The 25527-nt window shown below is 51.0% G+C and overlaps 1 protein-coding gene across 3 annotated transcripts in view; it reads left to right on the forward strand.

The window, feature by feature from the left end:
* ANXA4 (annexin A4) overlaps positions 1–25527 on the forward strand; it is a 48191-nt gene that overhangs the window by 16526 nt on the left and 6138 nt on the right. For all 3 annotated transcript variants that reach the window (XM_025470589.3, XM_025470593.3, XM_025470600.3), the window contains exons 3-12: positions 6067–6154; positions 10275–10369; positions 12039–12152; positions 12670–12760; positions 13841–13920; positions 15014–15070; positions 20435–20528; positions 22569–22664; positions 23589–23647; positions 24601–24723. In XM_025470589.3, coding sequence (XP_025326374.1) covers positions 6067–6154; positions 10275–10369; positions 12039–12152; positions 12670–12760; positions 13841–13920; positions 15014–15070; positions 20435–20528; positions 22569–22664; positions 23589–23647; positions 24601–24723 — 897 coding nt within the window. The remainder of the gene's footprint in view (positions 1–6066; positions 6155–10274; positions 10370–12038; positions 12153–12669; positions 12761–13840; positions 13921–15013; positions 15071–20434; positions 20529–22568; positions 22665–23588; positions 23648–24600; positions 24724–25527) is intronic.

The raw sequence follows: 25527 nt of genomic DNA on the forward strand, positions 1-25527 counted from the left end.
TGCCCATTTCATGATTGGATTATTTGTTCTTTGGGTGTAGAGTTTGGTAAGTTCTTTATAGATCTTGGGTACCAGCCCTTTCTCTGATGTGTCGTTTGCAAATATCTTCTCCCATCCTGTCGGTTGTCTTTCAGTTTTGGTGACTGTTTCCTTTGCTGTGCAGACGCTTTTTATCTTGATGAAGTCCCAGTAGTTCATTATTGCCTTTGTTTCCCTTGCCTTTGGTACGTGTCTTGCCAGAAGTTGCTGTGGCCGAGGTCACAAAGGCTGTGGCCTGTGTTGTCCTTTAGGATTTTTTGTTTGTTCCTTTGGTTGGTTGGTTTTTTGTTTTCTAGGATTTTGATGGATTTCTGTCTCACATTTAGGTCTTTCATCCATGTTGAGTGTAGCTTTGAGGGTGGTGTGAGGAAGTGGCCCAGTTTCATTCTTCTGCGTGTGGCTGTTCAGTGTTCCCAGCACAGTTGAAGAGACTGTTTCTTCCAGTGGATCTTCTTTCCTGCTTTGTCAAAGATTAGTTGACTACAGAGTTGAGGGTCCATTTCTGGATTTTTCTATTCTGTTCCACTGATCTCTATGTCTGTTTTTGTGCCAGCAGCCAGCGTTCTGATTGTTATTACCGTAGATGAGTTTTGCCTGTTCCGGAACATCCTATCAACGGAGCCATAGAGTATATGGTCTTCTGCGTCTGGCTTTTTTCCCACCGAGCATTACGTTTTCGGCACTCCGTCCGCGTTGCCGTATCAGCTGTTTGTTTCCTCATGCCCTTTGATTGCTGATTGGTATTTACTGGGGAGTGTCATCAAAAAGATGTGACCAGTGACTGGCCAGGGAGCTGGACCGGGGCCGCCGGAGGCTCCTCACCCCCGCCCCCGTCTTTGGAGGATCTGCTTACCGAGGCTACAGCCTTGAGATGGCCATGCGGTGTTGAAGACAGCTGCACCGTGAACGTGACTGAGCCCGCTCAGGGCCTCTTTATAACCTGAAGATCTCGGGGCCGAGTCCAGGGATCGATTTGTCTTGCTGCTGCGTAAGACAAGCCTTGTGTCTAAGTTCCCTTTGCCGTTGTTAAAGCCGCTGCCAACCTCCCTTCAGCCTCTCCCTGCCCCCGGCCCAGGGGGGCGGTTTCGGGCAACCCGGGAAAGCTCCTGAGGGCTTATGGACCTACCGTGTTCTAGTCTATCCTAGTCCAACTTCTGACATTTATTACCTTCCTGATTATTTTAATAACTGGATAATATTTCATCGATTATGATCCAACACCTTGTCTAGCCATTCGCTTTCGTTATTCTTTCCTGCATCCTCCCTGTTTCCTTTGTCTGCTGCTGCCACACGAAGCCTTCCTGGTACAGGATCCCTCGCTGTGCCAGGACGGATAATGGTACACTATGCCCTGGAATTTGATCAATACGCTTACCGTAGGGCTAACGGGAACAAGTTTCCTGAGCTTATCTTTTTCCTGGAAGAGAGAGTCACTGAGAATGTTCATTGATAAGCTGAAACATCTTTGCAAATGCCTCCATCGATATTTCTTGTTAGATATTAATTTTAATCCCACAATGGCATCCCTCAGCAATGCAGGTTGTGTTAAAGGTCAATGCAGTGTTTGGGAACCATCCAAAATTTTGCAATAGAGCTCAAAAGAATGCCGTGAAACATTTCACCCGGAAAGCTGTCTCATAGTGGAACCAGTGGCCGAGTTAGGCCAGGTTGGAGTTTTGACAGCACGTCACCCAGTTGCTGTTGATGCACAGTGGAAGAAAACAATTAAGGTACCTGTATTAACTTCCTAGGGCTGCCGTAACAAAGTCTCACAAACTGGGTGGCTTAAAATAATAGGAATTTGTCTAATAGTTCGGGAGGCCAGAAATCCCAAATCAAGATGTTGGCGGGGCCAGGATCCCTCTGAAACCTGTAGGTGACACTTCCCTGCCTCTTTCTAGCTTCTGGTGGTTTGCTGGCAGTCTTAGGCATTCTTTGGCTTGCGGCTTCTTAACCCCAATCCCTGCCTTCAGGGTCATGTCCTGTTCTTCCTGTGTGTCTGTGTCTTCATGTGCTGTCTTCTTAGCAGGCCACCAACCATATTGGATTAGGGGATCCCCTTCTCCAGAATGATCTCATCTTAATGTAATTAATTACATCTGCCGTGACCCCCTTTCCCAATGAGGGTATATTCTCAGGTGCTGGGGGTTAGGACTTCAACGTGTCTTTTTGGGGGTTACACTTGACCTCTAACAGTACCCAATGGTTTCTACCTCCTTCTGTCAGGTGTATAGAGGGTGGTCTCCAAGTGCTAGATGCTGACCGCATCCAGGAGGTGAAAGCCTGGGCTTTTGGCAAACCAGGCCCACACTGTCTGGTACCCCAAGCCTTTGGATGGGCTTGATGTGGGCCCCAGTGAGCAAGGTCCATCTCACTAGAGAACTTCCCTAAGGACATAAAAATCCTCTGTTCCTTTAGATGGTCCCCATTATATCCTTGGATGAAATTAAAACACCAGAGAGCCTTAGATCTATTCTACGTTGTTTTTTCCACCTGTACAAACTCTGTCTTCTGGATTTTGCTTTGACGTTACCCCATAGGCTTACATTAAGAGGCATTATCAGTGGGACGCCTGGGAGGCTCAGCGGTTGAGCCTCTGCCTTTGGCCCAGGCCGTGATCCTGGAGGCCCGGGATCGAGTCCCGCATCGGGCTCCCTGCATGGAGCCTGCTTCTCCCTCTGCCTGTGTCTCTGCCTCTCTCCCTGTGGCCCTCATGAATAAATAAATAAAATCTTGAAAAAATACCCCCCTTTTTTTAAAGAGACATTATCAGAAATAGACAAAAGAATTTCACTCTCCTATTTATTGTGGAGATGTTGGAATCATACTTGATGATGATGATGGTGATAGCCACTGAGTGTGAATGTCTGTTTCAGTGTTTAATATTTGCTGGATTCTGTGCTAAACGCTTTGCCATCTTATTCTGCTTCATTATTACAACAACTCTGTGAGTTGATATCATTATTTTCAAAGTACAAGTGGGAAAAAGGAAGATCAGACAACCCAGCTAGGAAGGGTTGAAGCCAGGATTCAAGGCTGGGTCTGTGGCACTCCAACGTCTGTGTTCCCCCCACGAAGCTTTGCTACCTCTCCCTGGAGCCCGCTGTGTCTGCTTCACAAAGACCCACAGATGAAATTTCCCTCAATGTTAGAATTCCCTTCACAGTGATTGTGACCCCAAGAGTGATGTAACAGTGACAAAACTCTCTCCATGAATATTAGATTTTACTAGATCCTGAGCACAAGGCTACGGGTTCATTTCACCCAAGGCTGACCTAAGATGTAAAACCCTTCCGCCCTTGCAGGAACACATATCCTCTCGCTCTATTTCCTCCCATCACCAGAACATCCTACCACCATTCACCAAAAAAGGCCATTATCAGAAAAGTCATGAGAAACAGTCACCTACTCTGTGACCTGTGCCCTAAATGCAGCCTCGGCTGTCTCTGCCTTCCCTCAGCTTGTGAGCTCCTAGCATCCTAAAAGCACATAGCACCGGCTGTGAGCAGAGGAAGGTCTGCAGCTTGGTCTGAATTCCGTTGACATCCTGGTACCGAGCAGATCACTTAGACCCTTCCCCGTGTGCAGTCTAACACCACGTTGGCAGACGCCAGACAAATTAACTACGTGAAAGGAGACGATGCAGAACAATTCTCGTGCCGGTTGTGACCAATTAGGTCATTTTTAAAGATAAGAGAACAGAATTCAGAATATTAGAGCTAAAAGGCTCTAATCATGCTTATTAGGGTCAGATACAGAGGGAAGATGTATTTAAAACCAAAGCTGGTGGGGTGTCTGGATGGCTCAGTTGGTTAGGCGTCCTGACTTTTTTTTTTTTTAAGATTTTATTTATTTATTCATGAGAGATGCAGAGAGAGAGGCAGAGACACAGGCGGAGGGAGAAGCAGGCTCCCAGCCTTGAATCCTGGCTTCAACCCTTCCTAGCTGGGTTGTCTGTAGGGGGGTCTCCTTTTTCCCACGTGTACTTTGAAAATCGAGAAAATCGAGAAGCCCGATGTGGGACTTGATTCCAGGACCCCGGGCTCATGCCCTGAGCTGAAGGCAGGCGCTCAACCGCTGAGCCCCCAGGTGCCTCTGACTCTTGGTTTCAGCTCAGATCAGGATCTCAGGGTTGTGAGATCGAGACCCGCATCAGGCTCCGAGCTGGAGCATGGAGACTGCTTAGGATTCCAGTGATGCTCGTCGTCACCTCTGTCGTCTAGGTGCCTCTCTTCTCCTCCCACCACTTTCCCTGTTCCCCTTTGTCCACTCAGTCAGGCGTCCTTCTCCTCCATTCCACTGCAAGGGGCCTCGTCAGGGTCACCGGGAACTTCCATGCTGCCGAATGTGACCATCCCTTCAGTGTCCTTCTCTTCCACTACTCTTGGCCGGCACTGACCGCTCCCTCCTTCCTCAGCCCCCGGACAACATGCCATCCTGGTTTTCCTTTTACTTCAAGGACTGATCTTTCTCGATCATCCTTTCTAGGGTCCTCTCTACTACCAGAGAGGCCCAGGCTTATCCTAGGACCCCTGTTCTTGAAATCACGTTCCCCCTAGGTCATGTCACCCAGTACCATCCACATGTTGATGTGTCGACTTGACCTCTACTTATATTTTATAACCAGCTGTCCTTTTGACAACTCCACTTGGGTGTTTAATGGACATCCCAAGCTTAACATTTTGAAAATAGAACTTCTAAACCTCACTCCCCATTGTGCCCCCACCCCACCACATCTGGTAGCTCTTCTCCAGTTTTCCCCATCTGGGTAAATGACACCGCTCTTCGCCTGGCTGCTCAGGGAAAAGCTTCACACTTGGTTACAAGAACCAGAGTTACACTTGGTTCTTTTCTTTCCTTACCTCCCATCCATCAGTCCATCAGCAAGTTCGGTCACCTTTGCTTCAAAACATGCCCTGACTCTGCCTGTTTCTTTGTTTCAGCTCTTTTACCCTCTTCTAGCATTATATCCATGGGGCTTGTCCAGATTCTCATCTGGTCCCTGCTTCTCCCTTCAGCAGCCTGAGAGATCTTTTTAATATGTAAATCAGATCACCCCCCTCATCCCCTTGCTTAAAACCTGCCCGGTGGCTTCCCAATGCACTTAGGACAGACTTAGAAACCCCTTACCCCAGTGAGGGCTGTCTTGCTCTAGCCTCAGCCCACCCCTCTGATTCTCTTTCATCCTTTTTCACTTTTGAAAATTCTATGGAGAAGTGTAAATACCTAAGAAAGTAGACTGAGTATCAAAAAGAACCCCGGTGTGCCTACTGATAATTATTAACCTATGGTCAGTCCTGTTTCTTCTTTATCTCCAACTTCCCCCCACCTGTGTTATTTTGAAGCAAATTCTGGAATCTTATCCTCTTTAACCCTGTAAACGCTGGATTTTGCGGATTACAACCCCTGTACTGTGGGTTGACATTTTCCTCTCCCTTCTATTTTCTGTAAATTGGTATTTGGCTCTAGGGGTTTGATTGGATTCAGGTTTGATTTGTTCCTTTCTTGGGACAGGGGGTGCAGGTGAGATGACTGCACAGGTGATAGTGGAACTTCCCTTACTACTGTCCTCCTTGCCCACCTCCAACTGGGGCCACACTGGCCTCCGTCCTGTCCTGCTTCTCGCATACAAGCTAGGCCCAGCCTCAGGGCCTTTGCCTTGGCTCTTTCCTCTGCCTGTAACCCGGCCACCACCACCACCCCACCCTGCAACCCCCTATCCTTGCATGGCCACCTGCTTCATGTCATTCAGATCTCAGCCTACATGTTGCTGCTCAGAGCAGCCCCTGCAGGACCTCTCTATTGGCGCCCTAGCACTTCCCACTGTTGGACACCATTTATGTATTCATTTGTTGGCTTGTTGATTGTCTCCCTCCTCCTGCACTAGAGCCTCAGCTCCATGGGAGCAAGAACCTCATCTCTCATGCTCACTGTGGTATCTAGAATAGTCTGCTGTAGCCCCAGCAGCAGCTGTGGGCTGAAAGGGATGATGACGCCGCTCACTTACATCTTCCTCTGTGTGCTCAGGCAGCCAAGGGAGGCACCGTCAAACCAGCGTCAGGATTCAGTGCCACCGAGGATGCACAGACCCTGAGGAAGGCCATGAAGGGGCTTGGTGAGTGTCCCAGCGGAGGTGAATGCTCCCTGATGTGTTGTGCGTCACAGAGTCACACAGAGGGTGTTGTGTCCACTGGCAAAAAATGAGTAGGTCTCTAAGAAAATACAGTGGGAACAAACTGGCTTTTGAGACAAATTAGATGAGAGGATATTAATCACTTTTTTTACAGAAATAACATTTAATGCACTCATTCTGGATTTCCTCATTTAAATCTGTTTTTTGTTTAAAACTCAGTTTTGCAAAAAAAAAAAAAAACCCTGTTTTGCATGAGGACATTACGAATCTACATATAAAACTTGAGCAATGTACCTGTTTTCCAGCTGGTGCAGTGTGTATATGTATAGTGCCATAGGGTTTATTTTTTATTTATTTTTAATTTTTATTTATTTATTTATGATAGTCACACAGAGAGAGAGAGAGAGAGGCAGAGACACAGGCAGAGGGAGAAGCAGGCTCCATGCACCGGGAGCACGACGTGGGATTCGATCCCGGGTCTCCAGGATCGCGCCCTGGGCCAAAGGCAGGCGCTAAACCGCTGCGCCACCCAGGGATCCCTGCCATAGGGCTTACAAAGCACTTTCACAAATATTATTTCGATGGGTGCGTAACATGACAGCCCAGTAATGCAGTGAAAGCAGCGACTGCTTTTGTTATTATCAGCGCATTTCATGGAATGTGAAGCTGAGACCCAGAGAAGTGAAGTCGCATAGTAAGTGGAACTGAGCCAGGGGTCACACTTGGCAGGCAGGGCCTCCTGTAGGCATGCGGGCACACTGCAGGCTGCCCCGGATTATTCTCTTGCCTGTGTAGACGTTTACCCAGAGAAGTGCCCTTGGTTCATAGCTGCTATTTATAATTTCCTTGAGATGTGGCTTAAAACATTTGATCTTGAAGCCTTATTTCCCAATTTTTCTCCCCTCCGAGAGCTCATTTTACTTAGCCCCAGTGTTATTAGCAGCAGATATGACCAGAACAATAACAGGCAAAAGCTTGTTGTACTGCTGAGAAGCTGAGATTTAGGCAGGTTGGCGAACTTGCCCAACATCCCAGAGCCAGTAGACGTTAGAGTCAGGAGCTAGGCAATTCCAGGCAGCCAGACCGAGGCAGTCTGACTCCAGAGCTGGAGTTTAAGTCCCTATGCTCTCCTGCTGCCCCGCTCTGAACAGAACATTGTTCTGAATCTAGACAGCCTTCTCCTCATTTTTCCCTCTTTCATGAATAAGATGGAAAATGTGGTTGGCCCACTCTTTTTTCCCCGTTCTCCTGCTTCTTTGGTATACAGCAAGAACACCGTAATTCAGGGTGTGGACCACACGGCATTCAGAATTCTCAAAATAAAAGTCAGGAGACGTTTGACAGCCAATGCTTGTCAGTGTCTGCTGTGTGGAGACCCGTCAGTGGGAGGTAGATAGTTGGGAGACAAGGATTACAACACCCACTTCACGGAGGCCATGGGTGCTGGATGGGCATGGCGTGAGCGGAGATGACTGTAATAATGTGACAACAGCTGTCATAATATGATGGTGACAGGAGGGGCACAAATAAGGTACCATTAGGTTCAGAGAGGAGATCATATTTAATTTGGGGACATCAGGCAAAACTTCTCAGAGACTGTAGAATTTGAGATGAGCCTTGCGAGATAGGTTGTTGCAACAGAGATAAGAGAGAATGTGTTTCAGCTGAATGGAGTCGCATGAGCAAAGGCATGGGATGAGTGCGAGTATTGTCCCATTTTCCGGGTCGGTGGAGGCCTAGGGGAGTCACAGAAAATACATGGAAATGTGGCTTGCCCCAGGAGGTTGTTGGAAAACAGTTGTCGGCCGGTCCAGAGGGCGGTCCTGAGGTTGCCGCTGAGAAGGCCCCCTGGAGAATCACAGATGTGGGGAGGCGGCCCAAAGCCCTTGGCCAGGAAACCAGCGCCACAATCAACATCCTAGGCAGTGGCCAGAGGGGCGTACAAACCACTAGACCGAGAGTGAAGGAGGTCGGGAGGAAGGAGTGCAGTACATTGGAGCAAGTACCATCATTCCAGAGCGAGGTCTGTGAAATCTGGCTGCCTGAGTTCCTTTCCTGTGCGTATTTACAACAGCACACAGGATCTCGCAGAAAGTCTCCAATGCCAGACTGCTGCTCCTGTAGAAGTCCAGCAGATGGGGGCGGGGGGACATTCCTGAGCCTGAGGGCGGGGGACACTCGGGAGTTTTACTTTTTAGGAAAATTAATCTAGCAAGAGTTTGGAAAGACCAATTAGGAGATAAGAATACCAATTACCAGACTTTACATTTGTCTAAGCCCCTAAAGTCCTGAATCTGAGTAGCAGTGGTAGGAATCAAAGAGGAGAAGCACGCAAAAAAGATTTTAGAGTTAGATTTTTGTATGCCTTGGCAGGAAATTTGAATGTAGAGGATGAGGGAGGGTAAAAAAAAAAAAAAAATCAAAGCTATGTTGAGAATTCAGATTTGACTAACTGAAAGGATGGTGCCTTTTATAGAAATAGGGGTGAGCAAAAGATGGACCTCCCCCCACTGAGAGTTCTGAAGGAGAACAGGAAGTTTATATATAATAGAGACCTGTTTTGTTTTGTTTTGTTTTGTTTTGTTTAAAGATTTTATTTATTCATAAGAGACGCAGAGAGAGAGGCAGAGACACAGGCAGAGGGAGAAGCAGGCTCCATGCAGGGAGCCCGATTCGGAACTTGATCCCGGGACCCCTGGTCACGGGGGATCCCAGGGTCATGCCCTGAGCTGAAGGCAGGTGCTGAGCCACTGAGCCTCCCAGGCATACCCCCACTTTTTTCCTAATATGACAGAGAGTAGGGCCCTAAGATACGTAAACACAGTCCTATAGCTTCCTCCCCACAGCCCACACTTTTCTGGATCTCTAATCTTGCGAAGAATACCTATGGTAAATCTATATTTTTTCATTTCTCCCTGAAATCTCCCAGCAGAATCTTTTCCGTAGTCCCACACAATTCCCCATACAGGTTAAACAGTGAGGAAGCGGAAAACTCACCAAACATACATGGACGTCCAGCTGTTAGTAAGACAAGGGACCGATTCTGAAAAATCAGAATAAAGCCGTCCCGGTAAAAGTTGCTGCAAGAAGCCTGCAAACAAAATTCAGAACGTTTACGATTTGTAATTCTCACGAAGTTTTGGTAGGATATTGCACAGTGGGAATTTTTTTTTAGCAGTTCTAAGAAGGGAACCACTGAGGTCAGGGAAGAGCCTGGAAATGAAAAGCCACACCTACGGATCTGAAAGCTCAGGGCAGGCAGTGAGCAGCCCACCAGAACCCTAAAAAAAATAAATAAAATAAAACCCTGCAAGCGCTGGGTGAAGGGGGTGCAGGGCACTAGGTACACTAGTGATGAGCGCTCGGTGACGTACAGAATTGTTGAATCCCTATGTTGTACACCTGAAACCAGCACGGTGCTGTTTGGTAATTAAAGTGAAATTAAGGGGGGGAAACCCCTGCAAGAGGCTGAGTGAATCAAGAGTCCAAATGGTTTCAAGACTCAGAGGAAATTTTAACAAACTTAGAAATGAGGAGGGGGGCATCTGGGGGGCTCAGTTGGTTAAGCATCTGACTTCAGCTCAGGTTGTGATCTTGGGGTCCAGGGATCGAGTCCCACTTCGGATCTCTGCACTCAGCCGGGAGTCTGCGTCTCCCTCTCTCTCTCAAATACATAAATAAAATCCTTTTTTAAAAAATGAGAGAAAAAGAAAGAACACAAGATAGAGGAGAACCAGAAGACATGCCAAGAACTGCAGGGGGGACCGAGGGCCTGACCCGGTCAGCAGTTGGCGCCCGTTCAGCGAGTGCGGGCACCCTGAGGGAATCCGGGGAGGCCGCGGGTCCGGAGGTCGCGGTGCAGGAGGACGCCAGCGCTCACACTCACACGAGGTAGCTTCTCTGTTCAGTGGCGAACAGGTGATTGAAAGGAGAGGCCGAGACTCAAATCGCGTGTCTGGTTCCTGAAAAAATAGACGAACCTACCGAACCAGAACCTCTTTTCTTAAAAAGTGTGTGTTTGGGTAGCGCTGGCGTCCCTGGGGGAACCCCTTTGCTCGCTCCTCCCCAGATCACCTCACCCGCTGTCCCCGCTCCCCGCCAGGCACCGACGAAGATGCCATCATCGGCGTCCTTGCCCACCGCAACACGGCCCAGCGCCAGGAGATCAGGACGGCCTACAAGAGCACCATCGGCAGGGTAGGCTGCGGCCCCTGCGGCCCCCCAGGACCTCCCGGGGCAGGGAGGCCGGGCCCCTCCCCGTCTCGATTCCTGCAGTGGCCCTGTGTTCGCGAGAGCGGATCCTTGCCTTGTTTAAAGATGTTCTTTGGGGGAAAAAACCTAAAATGGTGTCAGCAGGTTCCGTCTGCTGCCCTTGGGCAGGAGTGACTTCTGGGGGCTCTTGCTATCTTCCCACTCGGCCCCTCGCGGGGACTCGGTTGCTCAGTGGACTCCGCCGCCACCCTTGGGAGCACCTCCCCTGATCCTGGTCGGGCTTAGGCCACCGCGGACGACGAAGCGGTGCTTAGACCTTGTTTGTTTTAAAAAGGCTCTCCTGGGCCTGAGAGTCCCTGCTGACCCTTCCGCACACGCCCACCTGTAGCGTATATTCATTCCTCTGATGATCCTCAGCCGAGGGGCACCCTCTCAAGTTCCCGAGCGGGGCCTGGGTGTTTGTGAACACGCGGTCGATTTGTCAGCTCAGCTGACGTGTTCAGAAAGGGAGCCTCTTTCAAACTCGGCTTTCGGCGCTCACTTAGCAGGACCGTTGCACCCAAACTTCCCTCGTCACTGCGGACCCACCTGTGTGATTGGCAGGAAGCCTTTTTTACCGAGGCAGGGCTGTCAAGGGGTGATTGAGGTCTCGGAGACCTTTCGGCTCGTGCGACCGCAGCTGCTCTCGAAGGCTAAGCGGTGGCGGTGGCGGGGACAGGGTGGCGGGCTGCTCACCGGCGCGTCTGCGGGCCAGCTGTGGCGGGGACCCGGCAGGGAAAGGGATTCTTCGCAGCTCAGACTGTCTTTTGGGCATTTGAAACTCCCCTCCGTCCCGCAGACACTTAATGAGCACAAACCGGTGTGAACACGCATGGGATAGATGAACTGGAATATTCAGCCTCAGAACTAAGCTAATCTGACGGCCGTTTGGCACGATGCCCAACGTTAGCGGACTGAGCACTAAGTAGTTTGTTCACCTGTTCGGTGTCTGTGGATTTGGCCTAGAAATCTGCACAAGAGATGAAACACGGGGCTGTCAGTCAGGTTTTTGAGAATCGGAGATCTGACTTGAACAGTATCTCAGCTTCTTACTTTAGTTGATCAATTTTTTAAAAAGATTTTATTTATTTATTCATGAGAGACAGAGAGAGGCAGAGACCCAGGCAGAGGGAGAAGCAGGCTCCATGCAGGGAGCCCGATGCGGGACTCGATCCCAAGACCCCGGGGTCATGGCCTGAGCTGAAGGCAGATGCCGGACTGACTGAGCCCCCCGGGGCCCTTTGCAAAGCTCTTCAATGCCTGCTTACGGGGGATGCTCGGCTCCTCAAATCTGCCTCTGCGTTGTTTGCGGTGACACGCGGGTTTGGCCGAAGCACAGGAAGAAAGGCTGGTGTCGCAGAGCCGTAGGGCGAAGGGCCTCATAAAGGCCTCTTAGCATAAGGGTAGGCACGCGGATGCGGCAGGGAGCCTTTGCAGACCTCCGCGGTGCGGCTGCGGCTGCGGGAGAGGGACCCCGGGAGGAGGCAGGGGCGACTCAGAGTCACCAGCAGGGGAGCTGGGACCGTGCAGGCCTCGCGGCCGGTCCCCGGGCCCCCCCGAGGGCCGCTGGTTGCCGTGAGCCTGGCGGGTGAACGGCCCCCGGCTCGCTCCGCAGGACCTGATGGACGACCTGAAGTCGGAGCTGAGCGGCAACTTCGAGCGGGTGATCGTGGGGATGATGACGCCCACCGTGCTGTACGACGTGCAGGAGCTGCGCAGGGCCATGAAGGTACGCGCCCGCCTGCCCTGCAGCGCCCGGGCCCGCTCCTCCCCGGGTCCAGCCCCACGGCCTCCCGGCGCCGTCGCGGCCTTGGAGAGGTGAAGCCTCGCGGCTGCCGAGGCAGGGGCTCCCAGCTGGCGGAGGGGGTTCTCGGCCAGCGCCTGCCCGTCCTGAATCCCTGTCAGCGAGCAGCCTCGTGCCAGGCGAAGAGGTGCTGGTCTTTGCCAGGAGGTTCAAAGCCTGGGGGAGGTCGAGGAGAGTCGCCCCGGCCCCCGTCGCGGGCAGACGCGGGGCACAGCCTGGCGCAGCAACCGTCCGGCAGAAACGGCCCAGAGGGGTTGCGGTCACTAGACAGCGTCGTGGTGAAGCACCCTGCAGTTTGGGCGGGACAATTAAGATGGGCAAATCCTGGTGCTAGAACCCCGTGGGTTGTCTTTACGCCCCGTGGGTTCTGGGCCGGAGGCCTAGGTCCGCGCTCAGCACGCAGACGGGCTCCTAACCCGCTGTCTCCCGGCCTGGCGTTCAGGGAGCTGGCACGGATGAGGGCTGCCTCATCGAGATCCTGGCCTCGCGGACGCCCGAGGAGCTCCGGCGCATAAACCAGACCTACCAGCTCCGTATGTAGCCCCCAGTGGCCCCGTTGGGCTTTCCTTGTGATTTGAGAAGTACTCGCGGGGGCTGGTGCCCACCGATTCAGCCGTCCTCATGGAGACCCTGACCACGGGGGATCCCCAGCTTCAGGCTGTGCTTTCAGGCGGGTCCCCGTCTAGGGAAGTGACAGTCCCGTGGCTTCTCAGGACCTTTCTGGTGAAGATGCCACTGCCCCGGAGCCCCCCGGTGTAGCATTACTATTATTCTGGAGGTTGGAGGGTTGTTCCTTACGATCAGACAGGTGTGTTGAAAAGGGGGGGCACCAGCGAGCCTTAACCGTCCCAGGGGCTGGCCCGGAGGGGCTTCTGGGCCCACCTCTTACCTCCAGACTGGCCTGTATCCCCTCCAGGCATCTCAGAAAGATGGACATTTGCTCCCCTCTTAAAAATCTCCAGAGGATGAAGCCCACCTAGGAAGAGCCTTTAAAATACACCTTTTTGCCCTACGAATGCGATTTAAAAAAAAAAAATTGCACAAAGGTTTAGATCCTACAAAGCTTATTTGGTATTGTTGACGTCGCTACAAACATCCACCAGTGGCAGGTTGGCCAACCAACGCGGCACCTCCGCACGCTGGAGCGTGTGTCGGCATCGGAGCGTCCATTGAAGGATATTATCAGATTCCATGAAATGGGTTACGGAGGAGGAGGAGTTCTGTGGGGTTTTTCCCTCCTTTGTGTTATTTATGTGTTTTTCCCTTAGTTTTCCATAGCAAGTGTGTACTGCTCTGTAGAAGGAGAACAAGATAGTGGGGGCTGGGTCAGTGCTCAGAGCAGGAGGCCCTAAGCCGGGCTCTTGGCTCAAGGTTTTCTGTCCCCGGGGGCGTGAGGCTTGGGGCTTCTCTGGGGAGCCCCCCCGGCCCTTGGCCCTGACAGCCCCCTCCCAGGGCCCGACCCCGGGCACCCACTGCTCCGCTTGCCTGTCCTCGGCCCGTCGGCGCCCCCACCCCGCCGCCCTGTGCCACCAGCCGGGCCCGGGCCGCGGGAAGGTTGGGGTGCGGGGCCGGCGGCCTCGGGGGGCTGACGGGCGCCCTCGCTCTGTCCCCAGAGTACGGCCGGAGCCTCGAGGACGACATTCGCTCCGACACGTCCTTCATGTTCCAGAGGGTGCTGGTGTCGCTGTCGGCCGTGAGTCCTCCCGCGGGGCCCTCTCCCCTCCCTCCCTCCCGCCTTCCCAGGCCCGGGCTCCTCAGGGACGTGACAGGTGCCGGGGCCCCTGCCCAGGGCTTCCCACGCTCCCCAGGGAGGGGGGCAGGCACCGGGCTCCTGTCATCAAGGCGGGGACACTGCCGGGGGCCGGGGACAGGCTCGGGCCGAGAGCGCGGCGGCGGACACCGAGCAGGGCTTCTCGAGCGAGGCGCCCACGGCGCGGGGGCCTGGGGGTGTGGGCCTCGGGGCAGGGGAGCCGGTGGGCACCCGGCAGGGGGACCGGGTGCTGCCAGGAGCAGGGGGCAGGACGCCCTGGGACGCGGGGGCCGGGTGGGGACCACCAAGGCTCTGGGAGCCCCGCAGTGAGCGGCATTTCCGGGCGTCCTGGGACCGCACCGTGCAGGTGGCCTGGCCTGGAGGTGACCTCGGGATTCCGGGTGACCCAGGGCAGGGGCGCCGGAGGCAGCAGACGCGGCTCCTCCCCTCCTCCTTCCTGGGGGGGGCGCTTCCCCGAGTGGCCCCCCAGAGCAGCTCATCTCCTGACGTGCCTGTCCCAGTGCTGCTGCTCTTCCAACAGAGGACGACCCAGGGCGCCCTCCAGCCCCCCGCAGCCCCCCCACTCCTCGCAGCGCCCGCCCGCTTCTCCTGTTTTGCCCACTTTGCTCTTCGCCTCCCAGACTTAGCATCCGGCGGGCCCGGCCTGGAGCCCAGGGGCCGGAGGCCGCGTGGCAACAAACCTCAGCCGGCAGAGCGGAGGGGAGGCCTAGCATCCCTCCACGGCCTGGGCCCTGGGTCTCTCCTTTTCCCAGCCCCCATTTGGCAGAGTCTATCAGTGCGGGTTTGCCAGCTGGGAAGGCCTTCGTCCGAGGGACGGGGTGGGTGACGGCAGTCAGCAGGCCGTGGTCGCGCTCCTTCCCCGTCCGCTGGAGCCACTGGCTCCGGTTAGAGCCGCGGGAATAACACAGGCACATTCGAAGGGCATCGCCCCCCCCACCCGGCATTCGGTCTGCACAGTGCCCCCCGCCCCTGCCTTCATGGACACTCTCTCATCCCTTTGCCTTGTTTTTCTCAGGGTGGCAGGGATGAAGGAAATTTTCTGGACGATGCTCTCATGAGACAGGATGCTCAGGTCAGTAGAACTGCAGCTTCTCTCTTTTCTGTTGCCAACAAGGCTTTAGTGGGTGGACCCCCCCCCCCTTTCATATTTCAGTGTGTGTCGTCCAGGCTGGGAGATGTCCTATGGAAAAAAATAAAAGATTCCCGCAGATGACCTTCAATAGCAGTAATTTTTTTTTAAAGATTTTATTTATTTATTCATGAGAGACACAGAGAGAGAGAGAGAGAGAGGCAGAGACACAGGCAGAGGGAGAAGCAGGCTCCATGCAGGGAGCCCCACGTGGGACTCAATCCCGGGTCCCCAGGATCACGCCCTGGGCTGAAGACGGTGCTAAACCACTGAGCCACCGGGGCTTCCCAGCAGAAATTTCTTGCAGAAATACCTGGGGCTCCGGGTGACACAGGGGATCATTATATAAGCATCCCTGGGTTCTTGACATTGGGACCATGGTCTGGCCCCCCCAGAGAGCCATGGAGCATCTTCTGAATCACTTGGAGGTGAAGGGACCTGCCTTTGCCGCATTTACCTTGCATTTTTACGTTTGATAGAACCTGTGTAAAACAGCCTGCGCAGTATGTACCCTATCGGGTAAAATTAATTTCAAAGTCCAAGAGGCAGTTGTTTGCCTGGTGCCCGGCCCACCACCGATGCCTGCCCTGGCGCCAACCCCTGATTCCTTTACTGAATTAGTGGCCAGATAACACTAATCATAATAGCTGATTAAAAAGAAATGGGGGGATCCCTGGGTTTGGTGCCTGCCTTTGGCCCAGGGCATGATCCTGGGGTCCTGGGATCGAGTCCCGCATTGAGCTCCTTGCATGGAGCCTGCTCCCTCTGCCTGTGTCTCTGCCTCTTTCTTTCTCTATCATGAATAATAAATAAATAAGCAAATCTTTAAAAAAAAAAAAAAGAAAGAAATGGGTCCTTACCAGGTGCCAAACACTGTTGTGAGCTGTTGACACGAGATATGTCATTGAATCCTTGCAGTAACCCTACGAACCGAGCGCTGCTCTCCCCAGCTCGTGGACAAGGAAGTTGAGCCTTGCAGACGCTCAGTCCCTCGCTCAGGCTTCATGGGGAATGCATGGGGCCCGAGGCAGTTGGGATCTAGATGCTGTACTCTTAACCAACGTACAGCCACAGGGGAGGATTGGTCCCATTCGGTACGTGAGGCGTGAACCACTCTGGGTTCTGCAGGAGAGAACCCGTTGCTTTCTCCAGAAGGGAGGGGGTGAACGTGCCACAGGAGTCCCGAAGGTACAAGGAGGACCATCCCATACTGGAAAAACAGGAAATTGCCTTTAATCCGGAAGCTTTGAGGAGGGAGGAGGTGTTGAAAACGTTGGAAACCCTGGATGCTGCTGTGAGGCTCAGCTACCTCAAGGACAGCATCTGTGGATGTGGGAAGGCGCCTCCGTGGCCCAGGGGAATCTCCCCTTCAGTGAAGAGTCAGCGGGCACTTCATTCCTGAGACGCCGTACCCGCCTTCAGTTCCTGGGGGGTCTCCTGGGCGCCGGGCGTCCCATGGACCACCTTACACTTTTTCCTCACCACACATCTGTGAAGCAGGTAGTGTTCCTTCGTATGCTTAGAGATAAGACAGCGATGCGAAGGTTTAAATACCTCGTCCAAGACCACATAGCTGGTGGAATTGGGCTCTTTGCAGCCGTGCAACTCAATGAACAGGTGTTTTGGGGGCTCTTCAAGGGGCACAGTTCCCCGTGGGGGTGTGATGAGGTACAAAGGGGCTTCCAAGTAAGTTTGGGCTGGGGGAGTCAGATGGAGGGAGTAGAGTTCACAGTCAGTTTTTCTGGATCCTTTCGAGTCTCACCAGGAGGTGAGGAACTTGAGAACAACTGCAGCTGAGATTTCAGCTCTTGTAGGATAAGGCCGTAGGAAAACCTTGGCAGCCTTTGCTCTGTGACTTGTATCAGCAGCACCGGGGCGGTGTCTGCAAACACTGCGTTACCGAAGCTGGATTTTGACGGAGGAAAGTAAGTGAGTTTGAGATGAGAAGACTGATCCGGGCAGGTGGAGTTAGGTAGTGGTTCCTTCTGGAGGGTGGGCCTCTGAAAGTACGGAGGCTGTTACCCCACTAGTCCCATTTTAGTCCAATTTTATCTGTTCTTGGGATGGAACTCGCACGGGAGGACGTCATAAGGAGCACTCAGAATTCTTACTTGAGGAAGAAACGTGCGATATATTAAGACTACATTAAAAACGCCCTCAAGAGCTTTTGCGAGCTGACGCATCTTGATTCCCTTCTTCTGGGAAACAAACAAATACAGGCATAGGAAACATCGGCACGAACACTGGAAGCTGTGGAGGAGGAGGAGGCCCACTGAAATGCCAGGTGGGCAGCACCGCTGGGCCAAGCGCCCCGGAAGGGCGTCCACCCCCCTCGAAGCTGGAAGCAGGCACAGCAGCTTTATGCGGAGGCCGAGGCTCCTTGGGGAATCCTAGGTCTTCGCCACACGCCACATGCTCGCCATGTGCTCGCCACTCACGCTCCTGCTTGACATCCGTCCAAATAAGGAGCGAGGCCTCGCTCCGAGAAGAATCCGCTTGTCTTGTTCTACAGGGAAAAAGCAGCTCTGGACAGACTGCTCATCACGGAAGAATAGAAGAGCACGGAAAGCAGCACACCCTCAGCGCAAGCACCGTGTGGCCGGGGGACCAGCAGGAGCGGGAGGGAGGCAGGTGGGCCCAGGCAGGGAGGAGGACGCAGATTTCAGCTTCGGACCCCAAGACGCACGAGAGAAGACACATTCCGATGAAACAAGAGCTGCACAAACAGACCGACGAGAGTGCAGTGGGAAAATAACAGGTGACGATGGGCGGATGAGGCGCGAGGAGAGCTGGCGGGAAGCTAGAGGAGCCGACCGGAGGATCTTGGGTGCAACTCTGGGCGTGAGGGTGATGAGGTATTGCCCAGGGAGCCCCGGGCCCTCCCGGCTCTAAAGTTCCAGGGTTCGGTGAATTGACTCTAAAGCAGTGAGGAACGAAGACCCAGACGAGGAGACGGAGGTCAGCCCAGCAGGTGGCCCAACGTGTCAAGTGAGGGCACCTTGAGAAATTTAACAAGCGTGCAGCTCAGGAGTGTTGACTCTGCAGAGTCTTGTGAAGCCAGTCTCCAGAACCTTCTCGCCTTGCGAGACGGAAACTCCGTACCCACTAAACCCGTTGAACGACTCCTCATCTCCCGCTCCCCGCAGCCACTGACACGATTCGGTTTCCTGAGTCTAGGAGTCTGACCTCTCCGGGCGCCTCATCCAAGTCCATCACACGGGACCCGTGTTTGTGCAACTGGCTTATTTCGCTTCACGTGACGTCCGCGAGCTTCATTCTCGTCGTAGCCACGGTCCGAGTTCCCTTCCTCCTTAAGGCTGCGTGGTACCCATGCCACGCCTGCACATTGGGCTCATCCGTTCGGGTGCCAGGGGACAGTTGGGCTGCTCCTACCTTTCGGCTGTTGTGAGTACTGCTGCTGGGAGCATCCCCGTAAGGTCGGCTTTCAGTTCTTTTGACCGTATACTCAGAAGTCATGTTATTAGGTCGTACGGTAATTTTATTCTTAATTTTTTCAGGAACAGCTATAATACTGCTTTCTGTAGCAGCTGCACCGTTCTCCATCCTCAACAATCACAGGGTTCCATTTTCTCTACATCTTCGCCAACACCCGCTATTATGTTCTGTTTTGCTTTTTTTTTTTTAAATAGCAGTGAGGGGGCAGCCCTGGGTGGCTCAGCGGTTTAGTGCTGCCTGCAGCCCAGGGTGTGATCCTGGGGACCTGGGATCGAGTCCCACGTAGGGCTCCCTGCATGGAGCCTGCTTCTCCCTCTGCCTGTGTCTCTACATGTGTGTGTGTTTGTGTCATAAATAAATAAATAAATAAATAAATAAAATCTTTTAAAGAAATGAATGAATGAATGAATGAATGAATGAATAAATAAATAAATAAATAAATAGCAGTGAGGTGGGGCACCTGGGTGGCTCTACCTTTGGCTCAGGTCATGATCTTGGGGTCCTGGGACCGAGCCCCACATCAGGCCCCTTGCTCAGCCAGAGGCCTGCTTCTCCCTCTGCCTCTGCCTACCGCTCCCCTGCTTGTGCTCTCCCTCTCTGTCACATGAATAAGTAAGATCTTTAAAATAAGTAAAAATAAACAGCAGTGAGGAGATATGAATAGTAGCTTTGATTTATCAATAATATAGTAAAAGCAAGCAGAATTTCTGATAGTCCTACCTGTTTAGAATGTAAGCAATTACTGATGGGTCCTGGTCCTACTGTGAGACCTTCGATAGCCTCGAGCAAATCACAGATCTTTCTAGAGCAGTGTTGTCCGATGGAACTTTCCGTGATGCTGAAACTGTTCACATTGGCGTTGTCTAGGATGGGTAGCCACTAGCTAATTTTAATTAACTAAAATAAAATAAAATTTAAAATTTGACTCTTCAGCCGGACCAGCCACACGAGGCCACTGAGCTCTTGAAATGTCGCTTGTGTGACTGAGGAGTTGAATTTTAAATGTAATTTCGTTTTAGTTAGCTAAAATGTAAATAGCCACATTTGGTTGGTGGCTACTGTACAGAAGACTGGGTCTAGGGCATTCCTTTTAGCTCTGAAAGATAGAACAGTGTGGGGCGTCTGCCTGGCTCAGTCGGTGGAGCATGTAACTCTTGATCTCAGGGTTGTGAGTTCGAGCCCCACATTGGGTGTAGAGATTACTTAAAAATAAAATCTTAAAAAAAAGAGGGATCCCCCTCCCCCAAAAAAGAGGGATCCCTGGGTGGCTCAACGGTTTGGCGCCTGCCTTTGGTCCAGGGCGTGACCCTGGAGACCCGGGATCGAGTCCCACATTGGGCTCCCTGCGTGGAGCCTGCTTCTCCCTCTGCCTGTGTCTCTGCCTCTCTCTCTTTCTGTCTCTCTCTCTGATGAATAAATAAATAAAATATTTTTTTAAAAAAGAAAAAGAATCATGTAGTCCACATATAGGGAGCTGCTGGTGCTTGCCTTGACTCCCCCATTAGTCTTTTTTGGGGGGAATGGGGAGGGGGCACAGGGAGAGAGAATCATAAGCAGGCTCCACACCCAGCAGGGAGCCGAGGCGGGGCTTGATCTCAGGATCACGACCTGAGCTGAAATGGAGAATCAGATGCTTGACCAACAGAGCCACCCAGGCGCCCCAAGGTCCCATCAGTTTTATACCTAAAGGAAAATCTTGAGTCATCGCCACTCACCACAAACAGCTCTTCCACACCCATTACCAACAAAATAAAACGAAGCCAGCTCGGCTCTTTGATGTTCTGGAAATATTTGCATGTTTCCTGGCACCTTCTCTGTGATGTTTTAAACTTGTGCTTTGTTTGGCGTCAGGACCTGTATGAGGCTGGAGAGAAGAAATGGGGGACAGATGAGGTGAAATTTCTGACTGTTCTCTGCTCCCGGAACCGAAATCACCTGTTGCATGGTAAGGCCCTTGCCTCATCTTCCAAAGACCTGAAAGACAATGAAAACTGTGTTGTCCATAATTAATTGAGAATTTTCCCCCTTTACTTGGTACAAGAAACAGATCGTACTGAAGGGTCTTAGATGCCTAACCTTGGAAATGCAGGAGCGCAGCGATGTGCATGAGGGTCGATTTCTGAAAGATTCATTATGAAAACTTAGCATATACAGCGTATTCGTAGGACTTTGACATTCCTGTTTGTAGGAAACCAACCTTCATAGTCTTTTTTCTAAAGCAGCCCTGTTTAATTTTAGTTACATAAGAAAAAAATCTTCAGTATGTCAGTGAGCAATAAAATAAAATTGTGGGTTGACATTTGTTCTTATTTAATATCCAAGTTGTAAAGTTGAGAGACATGATTTCTTTAGGGAGTCTGTTGCATAAGATAAATAGTGGATAATTTCGAATTTTATTTCCTATGTGTAATGTTTCTAATTTGCTTCTGATAATGCTAGTCTTTATAATGTGCTTTTAACATCTTTGGGGGGTAAAACTGTAGAACATTTGTCGTCAGGTTTACTTTCTTATGAACAGCAATGAGGGTTTAATAAGATATTTCATCTTTTATATAAGCTCTTTAGGTCTTTATGTTGCATCATAAATTTGTCAACCTACCATGCCTTGTAATTACAATTTATAAAACCTACGGGAAATTTGAGAAGAATGAGTTCGGTAAATTGAAAACATAAAGTAACTGAAAATTACGGCACGTTTGGAAGTTGCACTTATTTCGGATATTCCACAGTGACTAAAAATAGGTGATTGCACCTGTTAAATGTCATGAGCTACCATCAGATGCACCAACTTCTGACTCAGCTCCTTGTTTCTTTGCCTTCCCTTGCCAGAGGACTAATTACATACACCTCCCCCTGGTGGTTATTTTCCAGAAACGGCAGATCCTCCAAAAGATGCAAACAGCTTTGTAACAATTTTCACTTCTAGGCACAGGTCTGTTACTGGGAAGTCATAACATACCTGCCCTGGAAGACAGTCGAAGAAGCACTATTTGGATAAAGAAAACTTCATGATTTACTTACCAACCGACACTACTAGGGAGGATTCAAGTAACTAAGGTTTTATTCATTATCTTCTAGGTGCAGCGCTAAGCGCGTGATAAGCATTGCTCGCTGCGACATCCCATTGGAGCAACCATTATTTCCCATTTTACAGCCTAGAAAACTGAGGTTTAGAAGCTGTGTCCATTAGATCTTTTGATTCTAAGCAATAGACGCTGATTCCCATCTAAGTAAGAAGAAGGAATCCTACAGAATGGGACAAGAGGGGAAAGGGAAAATACTGGTGGCTCATTGAATTGGAAAGGGAGAGCCGAACATTTCCAGGAGGTACAGAAGTCAAGGCAGATCCAGGCATCTCAGGGGAAGGGGGAGTCCCATATTTTATTTGTAAAGCAGAGTCTCCCAAAGTCTTCATTGAAAATGTTGCTCCTCGAACCCCTACTGCAGACTGGCTAAGAATCTCCAAAAGGGTTCATCACATTCCAAAACACTTGTCCTAAAGTGAGAGAAAATTGTGTTACAGTCTATTTATTAGAAGATGCAACCATTTGTTATCAAACGTGACTCGGTAGTGAAGGGGGTGAAGGACTCCGGTTTGGATGAGCCGAAAGGAGGGTGAACATACAGGTGACGGCTGAGGCCACCGTCACACTCAGACGTGTTCTGCCCGTCAAGGGAACAACGAGAAAAGAACGCAAATCTCTCTAGACGTTATCCCCACTTTACGTGTGAGCAAACAGGGTCCTAAACAAGGGAAAGGGCTTGCCTGCTGTCCTCCGAGACTCTCCATATATCCCTTCGTCCTCTCCTTGCACCTGTTCCTCTGGCCACACGCCTCCTGGTCCTCACTGACGTTGCTGATGTCAGTTTGCTCCTGATGTACGCCGAAGAGTAGTGAGCTCTAGAAAGATGCCCATTCTCTCCCTAAATTTTAGTTTCCTCCCTTTTGTTATTATTTATAATTCCATTTTGTTACTGTTTGTAGTGTTTGATGAATACAAAAGGATATCACAGAAGGATATTGAGCAGAGTATTAAATCTGAAACATCCGGTAGCTTTGAAGATGCTCTGCTGGCCATAGGTAAGCTGGTGGGTCGTGGGTGGGGAGCAGAGAAACAAATGTTTATAGACTTTCCTCCTTACCACTTGTTGTCATGGGGATATAGTATTTGTTTTCAGGGATTAAAAAAATGCTTAAATCACTGATAATGAGATTTGGAATTTTTGTAAGGTCTTATTTATTTATTTGAGAGAGAGAGAGAAAGCATGAGCAGGGGAAGGGACAGAGGGAGAGGGAGAAGCAGGCTCCCCACTGACCCGCAGGATTATGACCTGAGCCCAAAACAGATGCTTAACTGCTTAACCACTTAACCAACTGAGCCACCCACGCACCCCAAGATCCAGAATTTTATTTTATTTTTTAAAATTTATTTATTAACGAGATATAGAGGTAGAGACACAGGCAGAGGGAGAAGCAGGCTCCATGCAGGGAGCCCGACGTGGGACTCAATCCTGGGACTCCAGGATCACGCCCTGGGCCGAAGGCAGGCGCTAAACCGCTGAGCCACCCAGGCACCCCAAGATCCAGAATTTTAGACAAGAACTATTATATGTGTTATTGTATTATGTAGCTTTACGTATTGTATATCCTTTGTGCTTTTGCATCTCAGTATACTGGAAAGATAATCCTAAATTAGCGGTCTCTCGCGGGTCTATGAATTGTTAGAATTAATAAAGGTTTCATATGGTACAGATAGTAATCATTTTGAAACTATATGCTGCCTTTTGCTTTAATTGCCTTTATTAATCAATTCTTCAGTTAATTGCTTTATTAATTACTTCTCCATGGCCTATGTTCATAAAACATTGTTTGGCTAAAATTTTTCCAAAAAAGCCTTCTAGAGATACAATTTCATACCTTGTAGAAACAGAGAGAACAACTGTCACTTTTTTCTCATAGATTTTATCTGTAATTTTTTAAATTTCTTTTTTTATCTCTTAACAGTAAAGTGCATGAGGAACAAATCTGCATACTTTGCTGAAAGGCTTTATAAATCTATGAAGGTAAATGGCTTCATTCTTGGCATCTGAATGACTCCAACATGTCTTGTGTCCACTGCATGTTTACTTCTGTTTCCCACACAAATTAACCAAAATTGGCCCGAGATATTCAGTTCAATCAGTGCCTGCTAATAATAATAATAATAATAATATTAGGTAATATTTATTGAGTAGTTATAACATGTGATTGCTATTTTTAATGCTGTATACATATGGGGCAGCTGAATGGGGCAGGTGCTGTTGTAAACCCCCATTTTACAGATGAGGAAACTGAGACACAGGGAGGTATGCAGGTTGCCCAAGGTCCTCAGTGAGGAAGTAAAGGAGCAGGGATGCAAGCACTGGCGGTCTGGCTTCAGAGCCCAGGCCCCTAAATGTGCATTGTACTGTGTGCAGACCCCCTTGCTGGGAACCATGGGAGATGCAGGAGAGATCAAAAGGTAGGAAGGGGAAGGCAGGTATGGGCAAAATGCAAATACTAACAAAACAGAATGTAAGACAGTAGTTGAGGACCCAAATACATAGGAGCACAGAAAGAAGAGTATTTTTTTCTTTTCAGTATTTGTTGAGGGGGTGAGGATCAGAAGAGACTATACGGAGAAGTTGGTATATTTGAGCAGGACCTTCAAGGAAGTTTAACCTGGGAGGGTTTGATAGGGTAGGAAGGATGGTGAGGCTGGGGGGAGGGACATTGGGGGGGAGGAATCATTGCAGGGAGGCAGCAGGCTGAGAATGCAGGGTAGGAGTCCTTGGCAGGGAGTGGTCTCCTGTGGTGGGAATCCAGAGCGTTGGAGAGGGAAGTGGGGACCCCCGCACACGGGTGGGAGCAGTAGTCCCGGGCTTTCTAAGTGTGCCGCGGAGCACGTCTCCTTCAAGAGAGCCCTGCTCAGGTTGGCCGTGCTAAGCTGAGGAAGGGAGCGTCTGGAAACCAGCATGGGTCTCGTTCTCTTCCTTAGGGCTTGGGCACAGATGATGACACCCTCATCAGGGTTATGGTGTCTCGAGCGGAGATCGATATGATGGACATCCGGGAGAGCTTCAAGAGGCTTTACGGAAAGTCTCTGTACTCCTTCATCAAGGTGGGTCGGGAGCCCGGCCTCGCCCGGGGAAAGCCCTGAGGAAAGGAAGGGTTGGAACGGGGCGCTCGGACCCTTCTCGGCTGCCCCCCGCCAAGCTGGTCCTTCCGGTTTCAATCTCTGCCAGGCTGGAGGCTGGAAATGTCTGCCTTCCAAAGGCAGCGATTATTTCATGTTGAGCTCAGACAGAGAAAGGGGAGATACAGATGGGAGGGAGGGAGGGAGGGAGAGAGAGAGAGAGAGAGAGAGAGAGAGGAGGGCGGGAAGGAGCAGAGGGGGAGGGAGAAGCAGCCCCCCGCTGCGCAGGGAGCTCTGGGCTGCTGGGCTGGGCCTCCGGGACGATGACCTGAGCCCAAAGCAGACACTTAACTGACCCAGCCACCCAGGCGCCCCAAGACAGAGTAGATTTTAATGAATACTCTTACGAGTGCAATTTCCTGGGGCACCTGGGCGGCTCAACTCAACCGAGTTGAGCGTCTGCCTTAAGCCCAGGGCCTGATCCTGGAGACCCGGGATCGAGTCCCACGTCGGGCTCCCCGCATGGAGCCTGCTTCTCCCTCTGCCTGCGTCTCTGCCTCTCTCTGTCTGTGTCTCTCGTGAATAAAGAAGTAAAATCTTTAAAAAAAAATTTTTTTAAAGAGTGCAATTTCCTTGTCCGCCTGCTTACGGTGACCACTACACAGCTAAATCAGTCTTCCGGAACCCTCTTCAGCGCCAGCTGAGATCTGCCAAACATGGGAAGGCACGTTAGCTACCCTGGATTGCTGCCTTTCTCTACCTGGCAGCAGACTGCCAGGCGTGACGACA

Source organism: Canis lupus, chromosome 10 (genome assembly GCF_003254725.2).
Source record: "Canis lupus dingo isolate Sandy chromosome 10, ASM325472v2, whole genome shotgun sequence".
Taxonomy (NCBI): domain Eukaryota; kingdom Metazoa; phylum Chordata; class Mammalia; order Carnivora; family Canidae; genus Canis; species Canis lupus.